General features: G+C 39.9%; 1 protein-coding gene across 1 annotated transcript; it reads left to right on the top strand.

Annotated features, from left to right (window-relative positions):
- Window positions 1–265: 265 nt before the first annotated feature.
- Itpr (Inositol 1,4,5,-trisphosphate receptor) lies at window positions 266–20,659 on the top strand. Its single transcript, XM_065496147.1, is given in 49 exon segments — window positions 266–462; window positions 1,998–2,170; window positions 2,420–2,490; window positions 2,735–2,853; window positions 2,910–2,996; window positions 3,278–3,541; window positions 3,597–3,827; window positions 3,879–4,023; window positions 4,102–4,119; window positions 4,616–4,821; window positions 4,878–5,038; window positions 5,093–5,852; window positions 5,904–6,085; window positions 6,141–6,296; window positions 6,566–6,716; window positions 6,775–6,922; window positions 7,123–7,149; window positions 7,407–7,588; window positions 8,567–8,718; window positions 8,772–9,036; window positions 9,094–9,300; window positions 9,360–9,623; window positions 9,672–9,872; window positions 10,106–10,221; window positions 10,274–10,409; window positions 10,459–10,713; window positions 12,111–12,231; window positions 12,749–12,897; window positions 13,295–13,482; window positions 13,536–13,647; window positions 14,081–14,122; window positions 14,356–14,476; window positions 14,533–14,765; window positions 14,817–15,117; window positions 15,619–15,977; window positions 16,107–16,334; window positions 16,381–16,482; window positions 16,540–16,686; window positions 16,738–16,930; window positions 16,990–17,112; window positions 17,165–17,337; window positions 17,518–17,682; window positions 17,736–17,916; window positions 17,971–18,066; window positions 18,120–18,268; window positions 18,595–18,760; window positions 18,828–18,988; window positions 19,042–19,203; window positions 20,061–20,659. Coding segments are annotated over 48 exon segments (8,370 nt in total). The 5' UTR covers window positions 266–462; window positions 1,998–2,057; the 3' UTR covers window positions 20,142–20,659.
- The last annotated feature ends 2,720 nt before the right edge of the window (window positions 20,660–23,379 follow it).

The raw sequence follows: 23,379 nt of genomic DNA, 5'->3' as shown, positions 1-23,379 counted from the left end.
ACTATCAATGCGGCATTGTAGGATTTCGCGAATTTCGGATGTTTTAGAATTGGAATTCGTTAAGCATAAACTAGGAAAATTCCAGGTAAATTTGGGGGAAAGTGCTGCGGGTTAAATTAAAATTCGCGAACGCACCAAAAGAGAGCAGCCAAAACAGCCACTTTCCCCTTCCACTTGCTGGCTGGAGGCACCAGCGGCACCAGGCAACGTCACTACTTGAACGTGACGTCACACTATCACTACTCGATGGAGGGGGCGGGGCCACAATCTTCCAGTCGTCTGTGCCGTGAACTCGGTATCGGCCCATATGGTTTTTGCTCCGTTCGCAGAGCACATTTCCGTGTTTAATTTGAGTCTCTGCTGATTTTGGCGAGCCTCCTCCGCGGCCCACGGACCCACTCGGCCGCCAAACGTCCCGCAGCCCGGTGGTCAGCGGCCGGCAACAGCGTCCCGCCGTCAAAAGTGAGCACCGAACCACCGATCCTTCCGACCCTGACACCATTTATCGCCGACTTTCGTGCCTGCACGCACCGCCGAAGGGTCGAAATCAAGCGAGTTTCGTTGTCGGCTCCTGTTACTACCGTATCTTACAGATTTCTCAATTATTCATCCTCGACATTGGCAATAATGCAGAATTTATCGTCGTAGAATTGCGGGCGATCAGAATATTCACTAAGCAGGAAACAGCAGCCAGCTTTTTTGATATCTCGACTAAAATGTTCTCAGAACTTGCTGTTGAAATTAGCCGACGCAGGGTCCAAATATGCAAATCTCGCTTGTTTATTTTGCTGACGCGCTCTCTTCGCGCGATTATTATTAGACGCAAAAAGGCACGAAATAATAAAAACCTGTTGAGGCTTGGGGGGAGAAAATATAACCACACGCTCGCTAGACCGCAAGACGTGCATTGTACAGCTAGTTGATTTAAATTTACTTTAACACGCATAATTAAAAAACAAAACAGCTTTAATGGCTCTCGATGCGGAACATTTATTTCGCTCGTAGTTATCGCACGGGTCGCTCAAATGTTTTGTTGTTTTGCTCTCCATATATGGAATAAATATAATGTTTCTATATATATCAAGGCCTTTGGTGCTTTTGTGATAAGCCTCAATCAGCTCTCAAAGGACTCGCTTAATTTAATTTTCTCCTGTTGAGTCCGATAATAGACTCATATAAATTAGAGAACGGCGCTATAGATGTCTCATAATGAGTTTGATCAATTTTTTATTCTGAAACATATTCTTTTAAAAAAAAAACGTTTAGAAACATTTTGAGATTGATGGTTAATGAATTAGTAAAGCGGGGGCTGCTAGATTAAGCAGCAAAAAGGCTTAGAGATAAATGACATCCGCCCGAAAACGTTGTCACGCGCCTGAAAAAAGAGAAGAAATTACGCGGGAGGCAGACACACTTATGTTCTTTTGCGCAATGCACCTTATCCCATAATTATGCAGGAGTAAGCAGCTTGGGCTTGGACGCAAAAGAACCATTGCTCAAAATGCGATCAGCGCAGTCGATGCCTCAGCTGATAATTGACTCAAAATGCAGACCGAGACAGACTTACCTGTTCCCTCTCTTTCAACTTTCCATGCATAATTCATAAGCGTACAAAATGTTTGTGTAACTGGCAAGCCGTCGCTAGACTGGCTTTTAAACTGTGGCACCGAAATCGACAAAAAGCAGTTTCTCGATCGAGACGAGTCTTACTGCTCTGATAACAGCAATTTACTCTTAATTGAAAAGTACGTTGACCCTCGCCCACTTTGAAATGAGAATTTTATTATTGTTCCTCTTGAGAGATAACTCATCATCTTTAAGCAGCAGCAGTCAGTGGCTCCCTTTAAACGAGTCGATATTCCTGCAAGATGACAAAAAGATCGTATAAAGATATGCAGCCGTGCGCCTATATACTCGACTGAATATTCACGAAGATTGATTTTTTTATGCAAAGCTCGACCGGCGCTGCTTTTTTTATTTTCCTTATTAACTTGTAGATACCCGGAGGAATGACGTGAATTCGGCCAAGCTGTCTGAGCAGTAATCAAGCAAAGACAATGGAGTCGGGTCTCAGGATGGGAGACTCAAACTCGGCCAGCTTCCTCCACGTTGGAGACATTGTTTCCCTCTACGCCGAGGGCAGTGTCTCCGGCTTCCTCAGCACCCTAGGGTAAGAAACTTTAATTTGGACCAAAGGATAAAAATATCAATCTCTACCTTTTGAATATTAAAATTAAAAAAAAAACACTCGCCTTCACGTAGCTAATTTTAATGTTCGTTCTAGTCATTTTCTAACCATTGCGATTCGCAAAAATATCCCCCTACTTTAAAGGGGGTTAATCTACATGCCAACTTGTCTCGCTATTTATTTTGTTTTGTAAGTGAACTGCTGATCATGCAATAAAATTTATTTCTGCAGCCTGGTTGACGACCGATGTGTTGTTAGTCCAAACGCCGGAGACCTTACCACCCCGCCGAAAAAATTCCGAGGTGAGTGCAACCGAGAGAAATATAGTAGTGCAGTGAATTTATTGAGGCGATTGAAATCAATTAAGCGCGCTCTCCGATAATTTCACGAGGCATACGAGGATTAATTTGCCGTCCTCGATTGATGCCTTGCAAATCAATCAAATATATCATCTGTGTCACAAGGCGCAATTGGCGTGGTGTGCCCTTTCGGCGTGAGATCAAATATCTTGCGTGCCGAGTTTTAATAATGGTAAACGAATTTCAGACTGCCTTTTCAAGATATGCCCCATGAATCGGTACTCTGCCCAGAAGCAGTTCTGGAAAGCCGCAAAGCAGAGTGCCAGCTCCTCATCTACAGACGCAGTGTTGCTCAAGCGTTTGCACGTGAGTGACCCAAAAGGTGTAACAAAAGAATAATGATTTGATCATTTGACCTTTAGCACGCAGCGGACATCGAGAAAAAGCAGAATGAATCTGAAAATAAAAAGATCCTCGGCACGGTCGTCCAGTACGGGAGTGTTATTCAAGTAAGATAAATTACAAGCAGGGCTTTTTCGCTTATTTCTTGCGCAATAAATGCAAGAAATGAATTTATTCCATTGTTTCCTGTGAAAATCTAAAATTTGTGGTCGGGAGTGGTCAAAATTTCCTCTACCTTGTAATTTTATCATGTACTGCCTCAATTTCTCCAAACAATTTTTCAAGTCGAGCTAATAATTAGAAAATTGTTGAAAACTGAGGTGCAAACATTGCCTGCAAGAAACTGGTTCAAATTGAAATAAAATAAGATGATATATTTGGTCTGCAGTTGCTGCACTTGAAATCCAACAAATATCTGACGGTGAACAAGCGTCTGCCTGCCTTGCTGGAGCGGAACGCGATGAGGGTGTACCTGGACGCAAACGGAAACGAGGGCTCTTGGCTCTACATCATGCCCTTCTACAAACTGAGGACCACCGGCGACAACGTCGTGGTCGGCGACAAAGTAATTCTCAATCCGGTCAACGCGGGCCAGCAGGTGCTGCACGTCGCCGCGAATTACGAGCTGCCTGACAACCTCGGCTGCAAAGAAGTAAGACCGAATTCTGCTTTTGTAAAACGAGTATAATATAACATTCGGTGCTCAGGTAAACGTCGTCAACTCGAGCACTTCTTGGAAAGTGACGCTTTTCATGGAGCATCGGGAGAATTTGGAGGAGATTTTGAAAGGCGGCGACGTGGTTCGTCTCTTCCACGCGGAGCAAGAGAAATTCCTGACCGTCGACGAGTACAAAAAGGCGCAGCACGTCTTCCTGAGGACCACAGGCCGCACATCAGCAACCGCAGCCACGAGCAGCAAAGCTCTCTGGGAGGTCGAGGTGCTGCTCTTATTTCCTCGTAATGAATTTGGTTACAAACCTGTTTGAAAGGTGGTGCAACACGACCCGTGCAGAGGAGGTGCCGGTCACTGGAACTCTTTGTTCCGGTTCAAACACCTCGCCACTGGACGCTATTTGGCTGCTGAAGTGGACGATGATGACGTGCTCGATCAGATGAGGAGCAAATTGAAAGGCGGTATGTCAATGCACTCGCTTTTATCTTGGAACATGTGTTGTTCTTTAATTTTCATGATTACTTTCTCCTCTTGTTCAGAACTGGGAGTTGCAGCAGGTAAAAATAACGCGTTCTAATGAGCCAATGTATAATTACCCCGCACTTTTAAGTCATCCATACTTAGCTTGCGCAAAATCATTTATGACTAGACAGGATTCGCCAATTTTGCAATACACAAACATGCTCCATTGATTTTTCTCTGCCGGGAAAATCACATATTTTGGTTTTTCAGCGTTATTATTTGCTATAAATTATAGACATGATTTATTTAATTCATTTCTCAAAACCCCAAAACTTGATCTTTTAAAATTTATCTTTTAATCCAACAAACTATTGGGAAACTCTGCAAAACAAAATTAATTGCAAGTCGATTTTTTTGCGAATCCTGGTTAAATAATAAATATAAGTACATATTATAGTATTTTTACCCCACCCAAAATTGTACATATCATATCCATGGTTCATAAGCTGCTCAACTGCTCCATTATTAACTTCATTATTTTTAAAATATCAACTTTCCCACGAATCCTCGCTCATCTAGTTAACATTTCAGAGGCCCAGGTGTACCATCTGGTCGCAGTGCCAAATTCAAACGAAATCGCTTCCCTGTTTGAGCTGGACCACACAACCCTGACAAGAAATGACTCTCTGGTTCCGCAGTCTTCTTATGTTCGTCTGCACCACTTGTGCACCGACTCGTGGGTGCACAGCACGTCCATTCCGATCGACAAGGAGGAGGAGAAACCAGTCATGTCCAAGGTTTAAAATGATTTAATTTAACTTTGTAAAAATGAATTAAACGATGTGCCGCGTAGATCGGCTGTGCGCAAATTAAAGAAGACAAGGAAGCGTTTGCGCTGATTTCTGTGCCGCCAATGGAAGTGCGTGACTTGGACTTTGCAAACGATGCCTGCAAAGTGCTCGCAACTATTTCGTCCAGGTTAGAGAAAGGCAACATTTCGCACAACGAGAGAAGGTGAAGCTTTGCTAATGTCATTTATGCGCGACTAAACTTTTTCACGCTATTTAGGGCCGTGACGAGCTTGCTGCAAGACGTGGTGTACTTCATTGCCAATCAGGAAAACGAACAGAATAAAGCCGAGGCGCTGGATTTGGTCGTGACAAATCCAAATCGAGACCGCCAGAAACTGCTGAGAGAGCAGTATATCTTGAAGCAGCTCTTTAAAATCCTGCAAGCGCCGTTTCTCGAGAGCACAGACGGCGAGGGACCCTTTTTAAAGATCGAGGAGCTCAATGACCCTCGACATGCTGCATACAAAAACATATTCAGGCTGTGCTACCGCATTCTGCGGCTCAGCCAGCAGGATTACCGAAAGAACCAGGAGTACATCGCCAAGCACTTTGGCTTCATGCAAAAACAAATTGGATACGACATTTTGGCCGAGGACACGATCACCGCTTTGTTGCACAACAACCGGAAGCTTTTGGAAAAGCACATCACAGCGGCCGAAATCGAGACCTTCGTCGGTCTCGTCAGGAAGAACATGACTAATTGGCAGTCGCGATTTCTCGATTATCTTTCCGACTTGTGCATCTCCAATAAGAAAGCGATTGCCGTCACCCAGGAACTCATTTGCAAAAGCGTTTTAAGTGCCAAAAATTCTGACATTCTCATCGAGACAAAGTAAACGAAATGCTAAATAAATTTCCTTTTGTTTATCGCTGATATTTGCAGAATGGAGCCTGTCGAGGAAGAAATCAAGCTGTCTGACGGCACAATCCAAACTAAGGAAGAGAATGAGGTTTTTCTCTCGTGGAGCAGCGGAAAGGTGGATTTAAAATTAAAAATTTTCATCTGTTAATTTAGCTTTGTTTTTTAGTACACAATGCATTTGACCGAGATTTCAAAAAAGGATAAGTCCAGTATCAAAACCTTGGATTGCGGAGCAGTCTTGGACTACTACAGGCACCAGCTGGACCTATTTTCAAACATGTGTCTGAACCGACAGTATCTGGCGCTGAATAACCTCTCGCCCCACCTCGACATTGATCTGATTTTGAAGTATGTTTTGAGAATTTTCCCAATGTCGCAAAACCATAATAAAATGATCGCACAGATGCATGGCGGACGAAAAAGTTGCTTATGAACTGCGAGCGTCCTTTTGCCGCCTGATGCTGCATCTTCACGTGGACAGAGATCCGCAAGAGCAAGTCACGCCTGTCAAGTACGCGCGCCTGTGGTCGGAAATCCCCTCGAAAATGTCGATCATCGAGTAAGGCCTGATTTTATCTGCTTTTTATGTACCATTTTTAATTTCCTTCTGTTACATTTCTATCGCTGGTTTAGGGAAATCTGTCTTCAATTGGCGCACCTTTCAGTTGTAAAATCAAGTAAATCCTTATTGGTGAATTTGAGTGATACCCTTTGAAATTTTTAACGCACGTTTTGTCTTTTCTTAATAACCTTTGTTTAGTTTTGATTGTTTTGGTTTTTTTTTCTTATCTAATATAGGAATTTTGGACTAATTTAAATCTTTTACAGCTATGATAGTAACAAAACGCCTGACCAACACAAAGAAGCTGTCAGGGCAAGATTCAGCTCCACGATCATGTTTGTCGAGGACTATTTGTGCAACGTTGTTGCGAAAATGTGGAGCTTTGCTGACCAAGACCAAAACAAGCTCACTTTCGAGGTTAAAATCTTAATTAAAATAGTCCGCCTGCGGAGGAATAATTTAATGGTTTTTACAGGTTGTCAAATTGGCAAGAGATCTGATCTACTTTGGCTTCTACAGTTTCAGCGATTTGCTCAGGTTAACGAAGACGCTGCTGAGCATTTTGGACTGTGTCTCAGAAAACGAGTTCGTCAATGGCAAAATCCCCATTGGCGAGATTGATTGTAAGTTAGTTTGCAGATAACTTTAAGACACACACGATCTCCTGTCTGCTGGACACGAGACACTTACAATGCAGACCCTTGAAATTCTGTACACAAGCTTCAGCTTGCGTTTTCTGAAAGCGCTTGGATTTTTATTCATAATACAAATTTAACTTGGGAATTTGGAGTGATGCAGTATTTTGCATGTTTGTTCCAAAAAGCTGAGCAAACAGAAGAGGAATCTGAAGGTATGGACCGGGGTCGCTTTCAGTGTTTTCCTACTCTGCCTTTTTTCAGTTTTATTAATTGGGCGATAATTTGTGTTTCCAGTTTTGACTAATATTTGACAAAAACACACACATTGATTTGACTTATCGATGATTTCGCCTTCATTTCTCTCACTCGCACACAAACACTTCTTGATTTAGTTTATTTTGCCTCAATTGCATGCGCCTTTGACATTTTGTTTTGGTTTTCTGTCTCTTTTTGTTCGCTGTCGCTGCAGCCGAAGGGGGTGTTTTGCGTTCTATCGGGGACATGGGGGCCGTCATGACGAGCTTGACTCTTGGGGCGGCCGGACTTGGTAGATCTGTTATACCCGCAGCTGTCCAGAAGACGCCGTCGCAGCTGAAGAAGGAGTACCCGCTCATCATGGACACCAAGCTCAAAATCATTGAAATTCTACAGGTGAGACAAGCCGCATCAAAAACTCAATTTTTTTATTTTTAATATACTCAAATCACGGCAGAGAATTTTCAAGGACGTGTTTATTGATGCATTGCAGTGCGCTATTTTTTTCGTCTTGTCTAGACGCATCACAAACACAATGTCGATGAAATTTTAGTGCAGCGTCGTGAAAGAATTTATGTTTATGTTTGGAGGCATGGTTCAGAGAGATAATATTATTCTGACAGATGTAACGGGATATTGAGTTACTCACTGGGAAGATGTGACTGATTTAGCTTCCTAAAAGCGTAAAAAAAGGTTTCGGAAATGATGGTTTAATTTAATGCAAGGACAATTTTAACCAACTTTAATTTTAAACTTAATGAAACACATGAGTATATCGGGTTGGGGATTTTTTGACGAAAACGTATGAGATTAGGTGGTTTTCGCCCATTTTTGCGACTGTTTTGTGCAATAAAGATTCAATTTACAAGGTTAGAAAATATTTTGCATGATTGTATCTTCTCTCCTGTTGCCGAACCACAAAAAAATAAAAAGAGACATGATTAAACACAGGAAAAAATGTGACTTAAAGATCATAAAATATACATCAGGATGAGTCAATTGGTTTTATAATCACTCTTTATTAAAATTGAAATTTCTCCTGAAATTAAAAAATCTTATTTTCACCTCTAGTTAACTGATACCATTTTCCACGTTTTTCAGGAATCAAAAGGGATTTAAGTGGTTTTTATTGTATATTTATTTTTGGTGGTTTGACTCCAATGACAATTTTAAGTTTGAAAATTAAATTTTTCCCCTTTGTAACTGTTCGTGATTTTTCTTTTGTAACTGTTTGCAAATGTTGATGGGACTCATCTATTTATTTCTTTTTAATTTTCTGCATTACATCCTTAAAAAATATTTTTCATTTTAAACACTGGCGTTTAAGCATGCACTACTTAATTGTTAAATTTGTGTTTTCTGCTCTGTTCGCAGTTCATTCTGGATGTGAGGCTTGACTACAGGATCAGCTGCTTGCTGTCAATTTTCAGAAGAGAATTCGACGAGAATGAAAATAAATCGACTGGTCAGAAAGGCATTGATTTGGACATGATCGGCACGCAGGCTGAGGGGATTTTCGGCTCAAGGTATTTTCCATTTTTGCCAATATCAGGATTTACTTTCTATTTTTGATTATCAGTGAGGAATGCGCGGCCCTGGACCTGGATGGGCAAGGTGGCCGAACTTTCCTGCGAGTGCTCTTGCATTTGACGATGCACGATTACCCGCCGCTGGTCAGTGGCGCGCTTCACCTTCTCTTCAGACACTTCAGCCAGCGGCAGGAAGTCCTCCAGGCGTTCAAACAGGTCCAATTGCTCGTGTCAGACAGTGACGTCGAGTCGTATAAGCAAATCAAAGCCGATCTGGACGTTCTCCGGCAGTCTGTTGAAAAGTCTGAGCTCTGGGTGAGTGAAATGGTCCCCCTCGTCACGTGATCCCTTCTGAAAGTGTCCATTTCAAAGGTTTATAAAGCAAGAAGTGCTGATGAACACGGAAAGAAAAAAGGCGCCAAGGATGATGACGGTGATGAGACTCGGGACGAGATGAAAGAATCGAAGAAAACGCCGACCATGCTGACAGCTTACGATAAACAAAGCTCAGCAATTGACCTAGACATTGGGCCTTTGCTTCACCAAGACCAGACCGACGAGTATAAGAAAATGCAGCAGGTATTTTTACTCTGTGAAGACCCTATTAGTTTTCTCTATACGTGACTTTCTCCTCGCAGATCTTAAGAAGGATGAACAAGCTATGCACACAAGTGTCAGATGACAATGTGAAGCCAAGGAAGCACGAGCAGCGTTTGCTGAGAAATGTCGGCGTGCACCACGTTGTCCTTGACCTGCTACAAATCCCCTACGACAAGAAAGAAGACGTGCGAATGAATGAACTCATGCGCCTCGCCCACGAGTTCCTTCAAAACTTCTGCCTGGGCAACCAACAAAATCAGACCTTGCTGCACAAGCAACTCGATCTTTTCCTCAATCCTGGGGTAGTTTAAAAAATAATTTAATCAGCGAGCGTTAAAATCCGCTTTCAGATTTTAGAGGCGCAAACCGTGTGCAGCATCTTCCAGGACAACTCGGCTCTTTGCAATGAAGTCAATGAAAAGGTCATCCAGCATTTTGTGCACTGCATTGAGACGCACGGCAAACACGTGCAGTATCTCAAGTTTTTGCAAACTATCGTGAAAGCGGAAAACCAGTTCATCAGGAAATGTCAGGATATGGTCATGCAAGAGGTATATTAATTATATCAATTCATAAATAATGCCAGCTTTTATAAAATAATTTCGAGTTTTCAAATTATGAATTTAACACCAAAAATAAAATCTTAACAATGTAAAAACATCCTCTTTTGACCATAAATTCAAACCAATTTAAAAAAAAACCAATTAATGCCGGCAAAATTGCCTTGTCAAATTCCTGAACAACACATCTATTAAATTTCCTATCACTAATCAAATTTCCTTAGCTCGTGAATGCTGGAGAGGAAGTTCTTGTTTTCTACAATGACAAATCATCTTTCAACCAGTTCATAGACATGATGCGTTCAGAGAGTCACAGAATGGATGAAAGCAGTGCATTAAAGTAATTTTTTTCTTCTGAGAAAAGCCCTCTTCTAAACGTTTAAATTATACAGGTACCACGTTGAGCTGGTAAAGCTTTTGGCCTGCTGCACCATGGGTAAAAACGTCTACACTGAAATCAAGTGCCACAGTCTGCTGCCTTTGGACGACATTGTAACCATTGTCTGCCACCAGGATTGCATTCCAGAAGTAAATGGATAACGAATTTCTTGTAATTTCGCTAACAAATTTTCTCCAGGTGAAGGAATCGTACATCAACTTTTTGAACCATTGCTACATTGACACGGAAGTTGAAATGAAGGAGATTTACACGTCAAACCACATGTGGAGTCTGTTCGAACGCAGTTTCCTGGTGGACATGTGCCAGGTGTCCGAACTGGACGAGTCGGCGCAGGACATGTCTGCGCTTAAAAATTACGTGGTCAACAGCGTGATGAACATCATTAGTACCTTCTTCAATAGTCCTTTCTCAGATCAGAGCACTACAGTCCAGGTGTGCATTTGCTACGTCTAGTTTAATTTTAGTTTGCAGGCAGCATGGCATTTTTTTTTCTTGAGAATTGGAAATTTCATGCAAAGAGAAAATTTTAAATGCTAAAAATGTCTTGTGTCTTGACTGTTTTCTCGTGCCATCACATCATCTCTGTGATTTGTCCAGGGCGTTTGTCATGTGGATTACATTCCAATACAGCTAATTTCAAAACTAGTAGAATATACCTTGTCGATAAAACAAAAGGTATTTTAGTAGATACACAGAACTAACTTACATAAATTAACTCATGACATGTAGATTAGTCTGCTACTCTGATATTTGATAAATCGCAATAATTATTATCATTTGTCGCCAAAGTAGATCGTTGAAACTAAACTCGCATAAATTAGAATAAACTTGAAGGTCATGACCGTTGAAAATCATCATCATGAAAAACTGGATTAACATAGGGAAGAAATTATTTGTTTTCAGAATATTTTTGGAGAAATTGAGGCAGCAAATGGCAATACAAAAGACAAAAATCTACACAGTAGAAGAAATTTTGACCACTCCGACCGCAAATTTTAGATTTTCAAAGGGGAAAAATGGAATAAATTAATTTCTTGATCAAGAAATTGGTTAAAATTGAGTGGTAAACACCATTAAAAACCAGTGGTGTAATAAATCGGATCGTTTAGCAATAAATGCATCCCGAACACCAACAAGAAGTGCTAAAAAAGAGGTTAATAAAAAATCATAAATTAGTTTTTGATGCAGAAACTGCCCCAGCTTTCATTTTTATAGTCTCGCCAAAATTTAATCCAGTTTTTCCATGATTTTTGCAAGCTGATATGTTTTTGACTGGTCCTGTCCTTCAAACCTTAAAAAACTCTATTATGCTTGTGCACAGACAGCAGAGCCTTTTTATGCAACAAAAGGCATGCTGCCTACGCGCGTTCGGCATGCTAAAAACGTTTTTTTGATCATGGCTCTTTCATGTCTCCTGTTGCATGTGTTGTTGATTTTTCATTGGGGTTTAGAAACAACTGCGCGAGGCCGCAATGTTTTGGAGTCAGCACGCATTCAAAGCGCACAGTAAAGTGAGTATATCTCATAATCAGAACAAACTTAACACTCGACCACATCTCACAGAAAGCACATCACATTTCGGAAACGAAATCTTTTTCTGGGAGATTGGTTGGAAATTATTTGTTTCTTGCTAAATGGGCTTGTGTGGATTGCCGGCTGGTGGTGTGCATGATCTAACTATCCTGTCTTAACTCGTAACTGCCCTCAAGTTTCCTCACCCAAACGCCCTCGAATTTTTCAATTTTTTTTGTGTGTGCTGAACCCTTCGACGTCATTTTGATAAAACTGCAAAAGCGGCTAATTTTACAAAAAATAATAATCCGCTGCAGACAAGACAGCCCATCTTCGTCCAGCTGCTGCACTCTGCAATAAAGGTGTCCCAGTGTACCTGGCTGTCGTCTGCTCAAAGGTTCAACGTTGAGAATTGCATCAGGACCCTCTCTGAAGTTGGTGAGTTGACGAAAAAATTAAACTTGAATTTTCTTTGCGAAATCCAGGGTTGCAAAAAAATTCAGTGCAGTGGTAAAAAGCGGTTTTTTTTTCAATTTTAACCAGTTTCTTGCAGGCAACGTTTGCACTTCAGTTTTTAATAATTAAATAATTATTAGCGCATGACCTCAGGGGAAATATATGGAATAAATTAATTTGTTGCATTTCTTGCTCAAGAAATTGGTAAAAATTGAGTGGTAAAAACCAGTGGTGAAAAAACTGGGTGGTACGGAAATGCAACCCTGACGGAATCGCGTCTCATTTTGTGTTTTAAGATTTATTCTGAAATATGCTTGCATCTCAATTCTTTTCCTAATATTTTAAATAATTTAATTTGGTTATGAAAAGCGAAAATTTAATTTAAGGAAATAAAGAAAGGGATTTTCCTTTAGTCTTTTGACTATTTTGTTTTTAATTTTACTGATTGTACATCCAATATTATTTAGATCAATTTAAATCTGAATAAACATTTTTACAGCCAAGACGCGCAGCATTGCAATTCCAACCGAACTTGAAACAAAAGTGGCCATCATGTTCAGCAAGGCGAAAACTTTTGCCAGGCAAACGGCCCGGTGGAAGAATGCGTCTAAAAATCCAAGCAAAATCGAAAGATCCCAGTCGCAGGTAGTAAGTACTTTCTTTTCAAGCGATTGCCTACTCACTGGAGTTTTCAGTTTGGGTTTGCATTTTATTTTCATATATATTTTCTCATTCTTTCTTTTGAACACTGACCGATGCATGTTTGCAACTTCTCTTAAGTGCTTCTTTTCTAGTCTAATGAGTGCCACTCATTGCAAAGCATTAACGAAACCGACGAAGCCTTAATTTCTTCTCCTGATGCATGCACTAACACTGTAAGTTTCTCTTCAGATTTTTCCCTTTCGCACCTATAGAATTATAACGCTTTAAGGATTGATTTTCAGCTTTTGTTGAGTATACTTGTTAATCAAAATACATTAACGCTTTTTGCCTAAAAACAAATTCGCAATATTGAGATTGGTTCTGATCATTCTCTGATTTGCAGTTAATGCGCCTCGACAGAAGTATAATTGAAGGCCTTCACGACATCGTGTCTCTGTTGGAAGACAAACTAGAACCTCTCGTTCAGTCTGAGTTGTCGCTCTTGGTCGACATCCTCTACAGACCTGAGCTGCTCTTTCCGCCAAACACAGAGGCACGCAAACGATGCGAAAACGGTGGATTTATTAGACGGTATTATATACTTAAAATGCATTCAAAAATTAAATCTTATTAAATAAATCTAGGCTCATCAAACACACGGAAAAATTGCTGGAAGAAAAGGAAGAAAAGCTGTGCGTCAAGGTGTTGCGAACTTTGAGAGAAATGATGGCCATCGATAATGAATACAAAGAAAAGGTAAAAGACAAGGTTTAATTGAAAAAAAGCTGAAACTGACTTTAAAAATAGGATTTTAAAAGAGTCAATCTCTTGCCTAAATAGCAATCAAATAGGATTAAAATCAGGTCAATTAAACGTTCTAATAATCTATATAGCTTCAACACATCACAAGGCGTTGCTCGCATGGAAATGCATCCATATTATACTCTACAAAATAACATGCCATGTTTGATCATCATGTGTTTTCCTCGATATTCTCATCAGAGTGATGTCAAAATCCACAATTGTTTCTGCTTTATATTTTCATTTCAAAGAATCTGCCGTGCTATTATAAATAAGCTTTTATCGCAGGCTTTGCTTTTACATGAATGACATTTTTGTTTCTTACTCTAAAAAGTGCTACTCCAGTTATTGACAAAAGTTGTTGGTTTTTCCTGAATGCGTTCCTCAGGGAGAAATTCTCACAGTTCGAGAGTTGGAAGACAAAATAAGGGTAGGAGAACCAATAGATGTGGACGTATGCAGAAGTAGAGACTAAATTTTCCACTACTCATCACGTTCTTTTAATTAGTCTAGAAAAGTTTCACCGCATTTTTAAGTTACATGCTTTGAATAACATGAGATTTGTGTATGCCTCCTTTTTGTTAGCTATTCTTTTGTCTTGCATGCCACTTGTTACATTCCTATCGGCATGAAACAAATTTTCATTCCAATCCGGATTTGCAGGGAGACGTCTTAAGGAACCACCTGCTGATGCGGTACTTTGGAAAAAATTTCATTCAGAAAAAAGAGACGGTCGACATCAGCGTCCGAGGACCAATGCCTGTCGTCACTCACGGACCAGGAGGTAAATTCTAATTATTAATAAATATATTTGATTGGTATCTTCATTTGTAAAAGTAGCGAAAATACTGAGCCGTGCTGGGAGGACCCTGCATGAAGTGCAGAGTCACCTGGACAAAGAGGGTGCGTCAGACCTGGTCGTGGAGCTTGTCATTAAATCAGTGCATTCTCCTTCAATCTTCGTCGAGGCTGTCGAGCTCGGCATCGCCATGCTGGAGGGAGGAAACTCAATAATTCAACGCAGCATGTACACCAAATTGCGAGCTGGAGATCTCAGTCAATCATTCTTCAAGGTATCTCCGCGATTTTCAATCAGAATTCCGTGCTCACGTTTTAATTCTCAGGTGTTTTATGACAAAATGAGGGATGCCCAGCAGGAAATCAAATCGACAGTGACTGTAAACACTTCGGACATTGCTGCCAAAGCGCATGAAGAGAAAGAGAGCAAAGAACTGGACAAAATCGCGAGGAAGAAGAGTAAGCTAATTGTTTAAGATTATATTCCGCCGTGGTAATAATTTTTTTATGTCTTAGGTCGAGCCAATGGGATAGTACTCACGGATGAAATTAGAGAAGAGCTTAGCCAGGTGGCACTCGATGGGCCTAGCGCCCTGGCCAGGGTTAGAGCTTCAATAGATCTGCAAGGTAAGCGATATTATTTAAAAAAAATTTAAAATGTGAGGAGAGCTTGAAAATTGCAGCAATTCTTTTTTAAGAGGATTTATTCTGGAAAATCCTAGTTGCTAATTCATGGACTCATCATTTTAGGAGTCAATTCAATCCAAAATTGACCTAAGTAGCATTGCAAATTTTTGAGAAAAAGTGACTGCAAAGCTAGCATGCTTTTCTAATGGCGAGGACCGTCTCCCTACTTGAAATCTTATTTTATTTCTCAACAAAGAGTTTCCCTAAATGGTTCCATACGCTGTTGGGCAGATCTCGAGGAGAGGAATCGAAATCTACCGTGGTCAAGCGCTAGAAATTTTAGAGAAAATTATAAAAATTTTGAGTTTTTACTGTAGCATAAGAACCTTTTTTATTATGGCAAATTTCATAACAAATTGTTTTTAATTCCATTAATTTTTTTATGCTTCATATACTTCTGTAATAAAAATTAACTCAATAAGTAATTTTTTATCCATGCAGCCGATGAGACTGGTGCTCTGCTTCTGTCTGGCTCGGCGATTGAGGACATGATCGCCGAAAAACAGGAGCGACACCGTGAGCAAGAGGAGCTGCCGAATCTCACGGCAAAGGTGCTTGTCATGCAGCCCATCCTGCGCTTCCTTCAGCTGCTGTGCGAAAACCACAACCGGGACTTGCAAAATTTGCTACGCACGCAGACAAACAAGACCAATTACAACCTCGTGTCCGAATCCCTGATGTTCCTCGACTGCATTTGCGGCTCCACCACTGGAGGGCTTGGCCTGCTCGGTCTTTACATCAATGAGAGCAACGTCGCTCTCATTAATCAGACTTTGGAGACCCTCACTGAGTATTGTCAGGTAAGCTCAAAACTCTATATTATTTTAAAAGGTCCCAATATGTTTTTGTGTAATTAAAAACGTTCGATTAGTAGGAAATTGAGATTTATACGCATTACTTTTGCTTATTTTCTCTATTTTATTTTTTAGGGTCCGTGTCATGACAATCAAAACTGTATTGCTACGCACGAATCAAACGGGCTGGACATCATAACGGCCCTAATTCTCAACGACATCAATCCACTGGGAAAGAAGAACATTGAGTTGGTGCTGGAGTTGAAAAACAACGCTTCCAAATTACTGCTCGCCATCATGGAGAGCAGAGGAGACAGCGAAAATGCGGAGAGAATCCTCTACAACATGAACCCCAAGCAATTGGTACTGCCTTTTTTATTCAGCCATTTTTTTTTAATTTATTCTTCAGGTTGACGTCTCCTGCCGAGCATTCCACCAAGAGGAGAGCGTTGAGATTTCCAGCATGGACGACGACCTGTCCGACAGCGAAGCTGGAGTATCTCCAAGAGAAGTAACATTTAATTTAATCTGTGCAATCTGTTACTTTATTTTAAAATAATAATTCAAGGTTGGCCACAACATTTACATCCTGTGCCATCAGCTTGCGCAGCACAACAAGGAGCTGGCCTCGATGCTGAAGCCGTCTGAGATAAACAGCGATCCGAAAATCAACCTGGCGCTCAGCTACTACAACTCGCACACAGCACAGATTGAAGTAAGAAAAATGGTGATATGATTGCATTTCTCCTGACTAATTTATTTGCAGATCGTTCGGTCGGACCGCACACTAGAACAAATCGTGTTCCCCATACCTGAGATTTGTGAGTACCTGACAACGGACACCAAATCACGGATCTTCAACACTGCCGAACTGGACGATCAGGGTTCAAAAGTTTCAGACTTCTTTGAGAAAACCGATGACATGTTTGATGAAATGAAGTGGCAGAAAAAGTTGCGAGGTATTTTAGCTTTTCTATTATATTATTTATTAAATTTATTTACGATTTAATTCCGCTAGGTCAACCGCTCTTGTTCTGGGTCAGCAGTTACATGTCCCTGTGGAGTGCGATGCTCTTCAACTGTGCTGTCTTTATCAATGTGATCGTTGCCTTCTTCTATCCCTTCAACGAAAACGTGCCACGTATGATTTGCAAATCGTATAATATAGAATCGCCATTTACAAGGTTTTGCAGAGGTGAGCACCCACTGGTCAGCCCTCACCTGGGCCGTGATGATGGTGTCGGCAGCAATTGTGATCACCGTGCCTCGGCAAGCCAGTGTTAAAACGCTGATAGCATTTACGATTGTCAGGATGATTCTCTCCATCGGGCCAGAACCAACTCTGCTGCTCCTCGGCACCGCAACTGTGAGTTGAAACGCTTGGAAATAATTTGATAATGACCAAATAATTAGAACTGAGGTGGAAACATTTCCTGCAAGAATTGAACAAAAAAAGGCTTTTTTTACCACTGCAGTGAATTTTTTAAAATGCGTTTTTTTAACCCTGAGACTTTTTTGTCCTATAACTAATGATAAAACATTTCAGGTCGTTCTGAAAGGAATACATTTAGTCAGCATCATGGGCAACCAGGGCACGTTCACGAAAAGCTTCAGGCAAATCGCCACCGACTTTGAGCTGATCTACCACTTGATCTACCTGACCTTTTGCATGTTGGCACTCTTCATGCATCCCTTCTTCTACTCTGTTTTGGTAAGAACTCTCAATTACACTTTGAACCCGTTCCTACCTTATATTTCTCGCAGCTCTTTGACGTAGTATATCGCGAGGAAACCTTGCTGAACGTGATCAGGTCCGTGACCAGAAACGGAAGGTCCATCATCTTGACCGCCGTGCTCGCCCTCATTTTGGTCTACATGTTCTCCATCATCGGCTACATGTTCTTCAAGGACGACTTCCTCGTTACTGTCGATGGAGAAATCAAACGTGAGTCCTGGAAAATATATTTATATTCACTTTTTAAATTAATATTTTCTCTAGCTGAAGATTTTTCCGACTCCGCCATCGAAGAGGATTCATGCTCGGCCGACAAAAATTGTTCTGCTGAGGAAATTGCAAATCATTACACCAGAAAAGGTAACGAAATCCAGAATTGAATAGGGAAAGGCTTTAATGAATTTACTTCTCAGCTAATCAAGGAGTGGCGGTGATAGAAGATTCCGGCGAGTTGAAAGAAAGGGCTTGTGATTCCCTTGTCATGTGCATCGTGACCACGCTGAACCAGGGTTTGAGAAACGGAGGCGGGATCGGTGATATTTTGCGTGCACCGAGCAGCAATGTAAGATAACACACTAAATTTCCACGACTGTGAATTTAAAACTGAGGATTCCTATTTTTAAGCCGTCTAAAATTGCTAAAACTGTTTAGATTGGCTAAAATCTGTGTTAAAAGAGTACATTTTCAGCTTCTAGTGCTTCACATAAATTTCAGGAGACATTTTAAAATTTTTAAAATATTTTAATCAGTTTCAGTCCGTTTATTTTGTACATTTTTGGACCTATTAAAAGTGCAAGCCATCCAATTTAACTTAAGAATTGTATAAAACCTTATTTTTGCCCAAATAATTGTCTGAAATTCACAACCTTGATGACTTTATTATTGCAGGAAGCGCTTTTTGTGGCTCGAGTGGTGTACGATCTGTTGTTCTTCTTCATAGTGATCATTATCGTTCTGAACCTGATTTTTGGTGTCATTATCGACACGTTCGCCGACCTGAGAAGCGAAAAGCAGCAGAAGGAACTCGTTCTCAAAAACACGTGCTTCATCTGTGGTAAGAGACGAGCGAGATTCGCCTCAAACCTGTTTAAACTCAAGCTTTTATTCCCTCTGGATTTCAGGGCTGAATCGAAGTGCGTTCGACAACAAGACTGTCAGCTTTGAGGAGCACATCAAGTGCGAGCACAACATGTGGCATTATTTGTACTTCACGGTACTCGTGAGGGTGAAGGACCCGACTGAGTTCACGGGTCCAGAGAGCTACGTCTACTACATGGTCAAAGTAAGCCTCGAAATTGGAGGATAAAGCGGTTTTTCTCATCTCTCGAATTGCAGGCGCGGGATTTGGACTGGTTCCCGAGAATGCGGGCCATGTCTTTGGCTGCGGACGAAGGCGAGGGCGAGCAAATGGAACTGCGCACGCTGCAGGAGCAACTTGTGCTCACCCAGAGTCTCGTCGTCACTCTTTCCCAGCAGCTAACGGAACTTAAAGATCAGGTGAATTTCATTAACCGTCTAAACCGCATGATCTTAAACGGGAAAAATGGTTCGTTTGAGATTTTTTTCTATAAGTAAAATATCATTTATTCAGAAAATCATTGTTCAAGAAATTACAAAATTTGGACAGTGTTTCCTCTTTGCCAAGATCTTTAATAAGGTTGCAAAAACCAGAATTTAAAAAAATAGTGCAGTGGTCAAAAGGTTTTTTTACAATTTATACCAGCATGTTTTTGCACCTCAGTTTTCAATAATTTTCTAATTATTTGCTCATGACCTCAACTTGAAAAATTGTCAGAGAGAAAGTTTTGGAGAAATTGAGGCAGAAAATAGCAATTTTAAAGAAATGAGTGAAAATTTTAGATTGTCACAGGGTAAAAATATTTAATTTTTTCTTGGTTAAAATTGGGTGGTAGAGACCAGTGGTGTAAAAAACTGTTTGCTAAGCAAATGAAAACCTGCGTTAATTTATTTTTCTGACTATTATTTAGGCTTAACATCTCCAGCCTCACTATTTCGTGGTAAAAATAATATTAAATATGTTCTGGTTAAGCATTTTTAAGAAAAAGAAGAACAGAAATTAAGGTTTTGATGCAATACAACAGTGGGAAATTCCTCAAGTGGCTTCTTAGATATAATATTTGAAAAGTTGCTGTTGAAACCTGTTGGTTTTAAAAAATTATGCAAAGATGTTGCTGGTTTTGAGTGCGATATAAACGAAATATTGGGCTCAAAACATAATTTTTCTCGTTTTAATTTAGGCTTTTTCCAATAATTGTGGCCCATGTAAAAAGAGATAACCCGATCTTAAAAAAATCCATGTTCGGCTTGAAGATACTGACAAATGTGTCCAACAGATGACAGAGCAGCGGAAGCAGAAGCAGAGGATTGGGCTGCTGAATCCTGGCACCTTCATGCACAGCACAGCTTATCAGTAGAGAGGCGAACGCGGTACAAAGCCAGCACAACTCCCCTCTTCGCAACCGAAACCAAATTACCTGTGTACTTAGTGTTCAAAGATGAGTTACAAATTTTGGCGGCAATATTATGTGTTTCCTAGTTGATTATTATTTTCCCTTCTCTACACTGTTACTTACGCTAAGTGTGTTGACTCTATTATGATTTCTGTTTTAATGTATTTGTTTTACATTTTATCTAAGTTATGAGATGGAATCGATTTGAAAGCGCCTAGTCACACCAAGGGATCGCCTTTAATTGTGTTAAATTTGTAAACGCGTATGGCGAATTTTGTGATTTGATAAATAAAATTTAATAATGATGGTGGTGTTTAGCATTATAGACAGCGATTAAGCAGATCGTAGCATCAAGTATTGGAATCTTGTCTCGTGCATAAATAATTCACATATCCATTAGTTTTCCTGTGCTATTGAAACAATACGCAATAAATTACTTCCATTTTTTTCTGGAGCAATAAAGTTCATTATCAATCTCTCTACATCACATCTTTTATTTATTTTTAAAATGACATCATCGTTGGACTACTTCATGAATAAATTTATTTCCTATCAACGGATATAGAAATTATTAATTTTTTAAGGGAAAAAGATTTTAATCAGTAACTCCAGATCAGCGTGGTCCAGATGTGCGATAAAATTGGTTCGTACTGCGCAGATCCAAGATGGCGGCTGAATGTGGGAAGCAAAAAGCTCTCTTTGGATTGCCGTACGAGTGTCAAGAGTTTGTTTTTACGATCCAAAAGACACAATTAGTACAAGTTATGCAAATTATGTCACAATATTGACCAAAACTTGGTTCTTTTCACGCATTTTCACGTGACCGTACTCCACCGGACGCCATATCTGCGCGTCGCACGAATCTGGTCCCCGCTGCTCCAGATATTATTTCAATTTATCTTGTTTGAAAACATAAACTCGGTCAATTGATGTATTTATTTTTTTAAATAGCAGACAAAAAAGATTTTATTAAATTTTAAACCGGTCTTTTCGTACAAACCTATTCATGGCCCGAATTAAAAGCCACACAATGAGATGAGAGACACTCCTTTTGCACAAATTAGACTCTTTAACGTCCATGATTTACGAGTGTGCGGGGGTCGCTCGGCGGCTTCATTGCTCGCTCCACTCACTGCTCTCAGAGCCGGTATATAGCAGAGAGAGCGGCAATAATTTCGAGGAAACAGAAACATGGGAGCCGAGAGCTGAGGATGATCTCATTTCAAACAAAACCACCCACCCACCCACCTGTGGTCATTCTGCTCAATTGCCCTGCAAACAATCCATCTAGTGCTCGCTCACAAGCATCATGCATAATTCAAACCCGACAAGAGAAATTACAATATTCGCCGAGAAGGAAAAAAACAGACGAGAGATGGATACGGGCAGAAATAAAATTATGCAAATGAAAGGTTGCATATGGCGCTCGGTTGACACACACTATGGAGTAAAAAACGATCGACAGGGAAATCGTAAAAATTGGGGCAGTGACTAACGTGAATAAATGTCCTTGGCTGGATCTCTTCGATATATATCTGAGAGTTGAAACAGGCGTCCCATTAATTTTAAAACTTTATGCCGCGTTGAAACGAGATTACTCCTGTAGATTTCTCTTATTCAAAATATTATATTTTGTTTCTATTTTATAATTTTGATAGTTATGCTTTATTTTTTTGTTATTAGAGCAAATTAGACGGTTGGTTTCTTAGTTGATGGTTGTTTGTTGCATATAACTCACACCTAATTTGTGGCTTGAATGGAATTCTTTGAAGAGTATTTAAAAGACATTTTAATATTTTGAAACATAATTTCACTTCTCGATAAAATTATTTAAAAATATAATTCTCACAGAGGGTGACAAGTTTTAAAATTATGTTAATTCTATAAAAGCTGAATCTTAAAAGAGCAAATATTAATTAACTGTATTAACAAAAAATGTATAAATTCTATTAAACTCTTTGGAAACGCGCCGGTTGTTTTGATGTGGAATCTCCACTAATCTCAAAATATATGTTTCTATGAGATTGTATGACTCTAGTTCTCTGTAGTGATCGAGAACACTATAGTTCTATATAATTTATGGCATAACGCATCATAGAGAGAAGCTAGGGAATCTCTAACAATCCGTTGTGTTTTACGGTCTAAATAATGCAAGAAATTTCGGTCTTATATCTACAAATACTATGTACTTTCGTGATTTTCTTGACTTTAAATGTTTGTAAAATAATCTGACTTGTTTGGAGAAATAAAAACGAATTGAATTGTACTTTCGCGACCCTCTGAATTCGGTAACCCAAAAAATAAATCAGACTTCTGCAAAAAGAAAAAAACTTTAGGCCTTTTGATTTCGGCTCCTTGAGACACTCGTCGTGAATCTTAGAAGCCTAGAAAAATTGGGAAAATAGTCGGTCACAATTTACAGTCCTATATATTTTAACTAGTTCATATTTCATTTTAAAATTATCGAATATTATCAGGAAATTGTGGAACATGGAAATTTTTTGCACAAATTTGCAACTCTGAAAATTATTCAGCATTTATTTATTTTAAGTCCGCATTTTGGCAGTTAAATCAGTTGATTTACCAAATATTTGTGACATGAATTTGCAAATCAGGATTCGTAAAAATGATTTTTGTAACCTTAAACGCAAAGCTTTTTTTCTTTGATTTAATTTTAAAAAATTTCAACGGATATAAAATTTGAGGAATATTTTATTTCGAAACATCCAGAATTACAATTCGTCCTGGTCCCGACAAAATTGCGTAACTTTCAACAACCAAACGCGAATTTCCTTGTTGCAAGAAAAGGTCAACAATCAATTCGACAATGAAAATTTGGGTGTTTGTTGAACGTTGCGCAATTTGGCCGGGACCAGGATGAATTCTTCATACATATTCTTTTTAGCAGACTGATTTTATGATTTAGTTTGTGTGTTTGAAAAATTGTTTAACACGGCCCATTAGTCCGGCGTGTGTTTTACGACGATTTTTTGCGTGTCGCGTCGCGCGCGAGAGGATAATATCAAAATCAGACGCGTGAGGTCAACACTCACATTTACGATTCACGTCACATTAGATTTGCTGCAGCGTGTGTGAGTCAATTACACACATGGCGCGCGGAATAGAGCAATCGCGAGCAATCAAGATAAATCAATACGGAGAACGAGAGAGGCGAAGCCGAAAGAAAGAGCAGGATAAATAA

The sequence above is a fragment of the Cloeon dipterum genome, chromosome X (assembly GCF_949628265.1).
Source record: "Cloeon dipterum chromosome X, ieCloDipt1.1, whole genome shotgun sequence".
Taxonomy (NCBI): domain Eukaryota; kingdom Metazoa; phylum Arthropoda; class Insecta; order Ephemeroptera; family Baetidae; genus Cloeon; species Cloeon dipterum.
The sequence above is the reverse complement of the archived record's forward strand: the minus strand, read 5'-3'. Positions and strand labels throughout refer to the sequence as shown.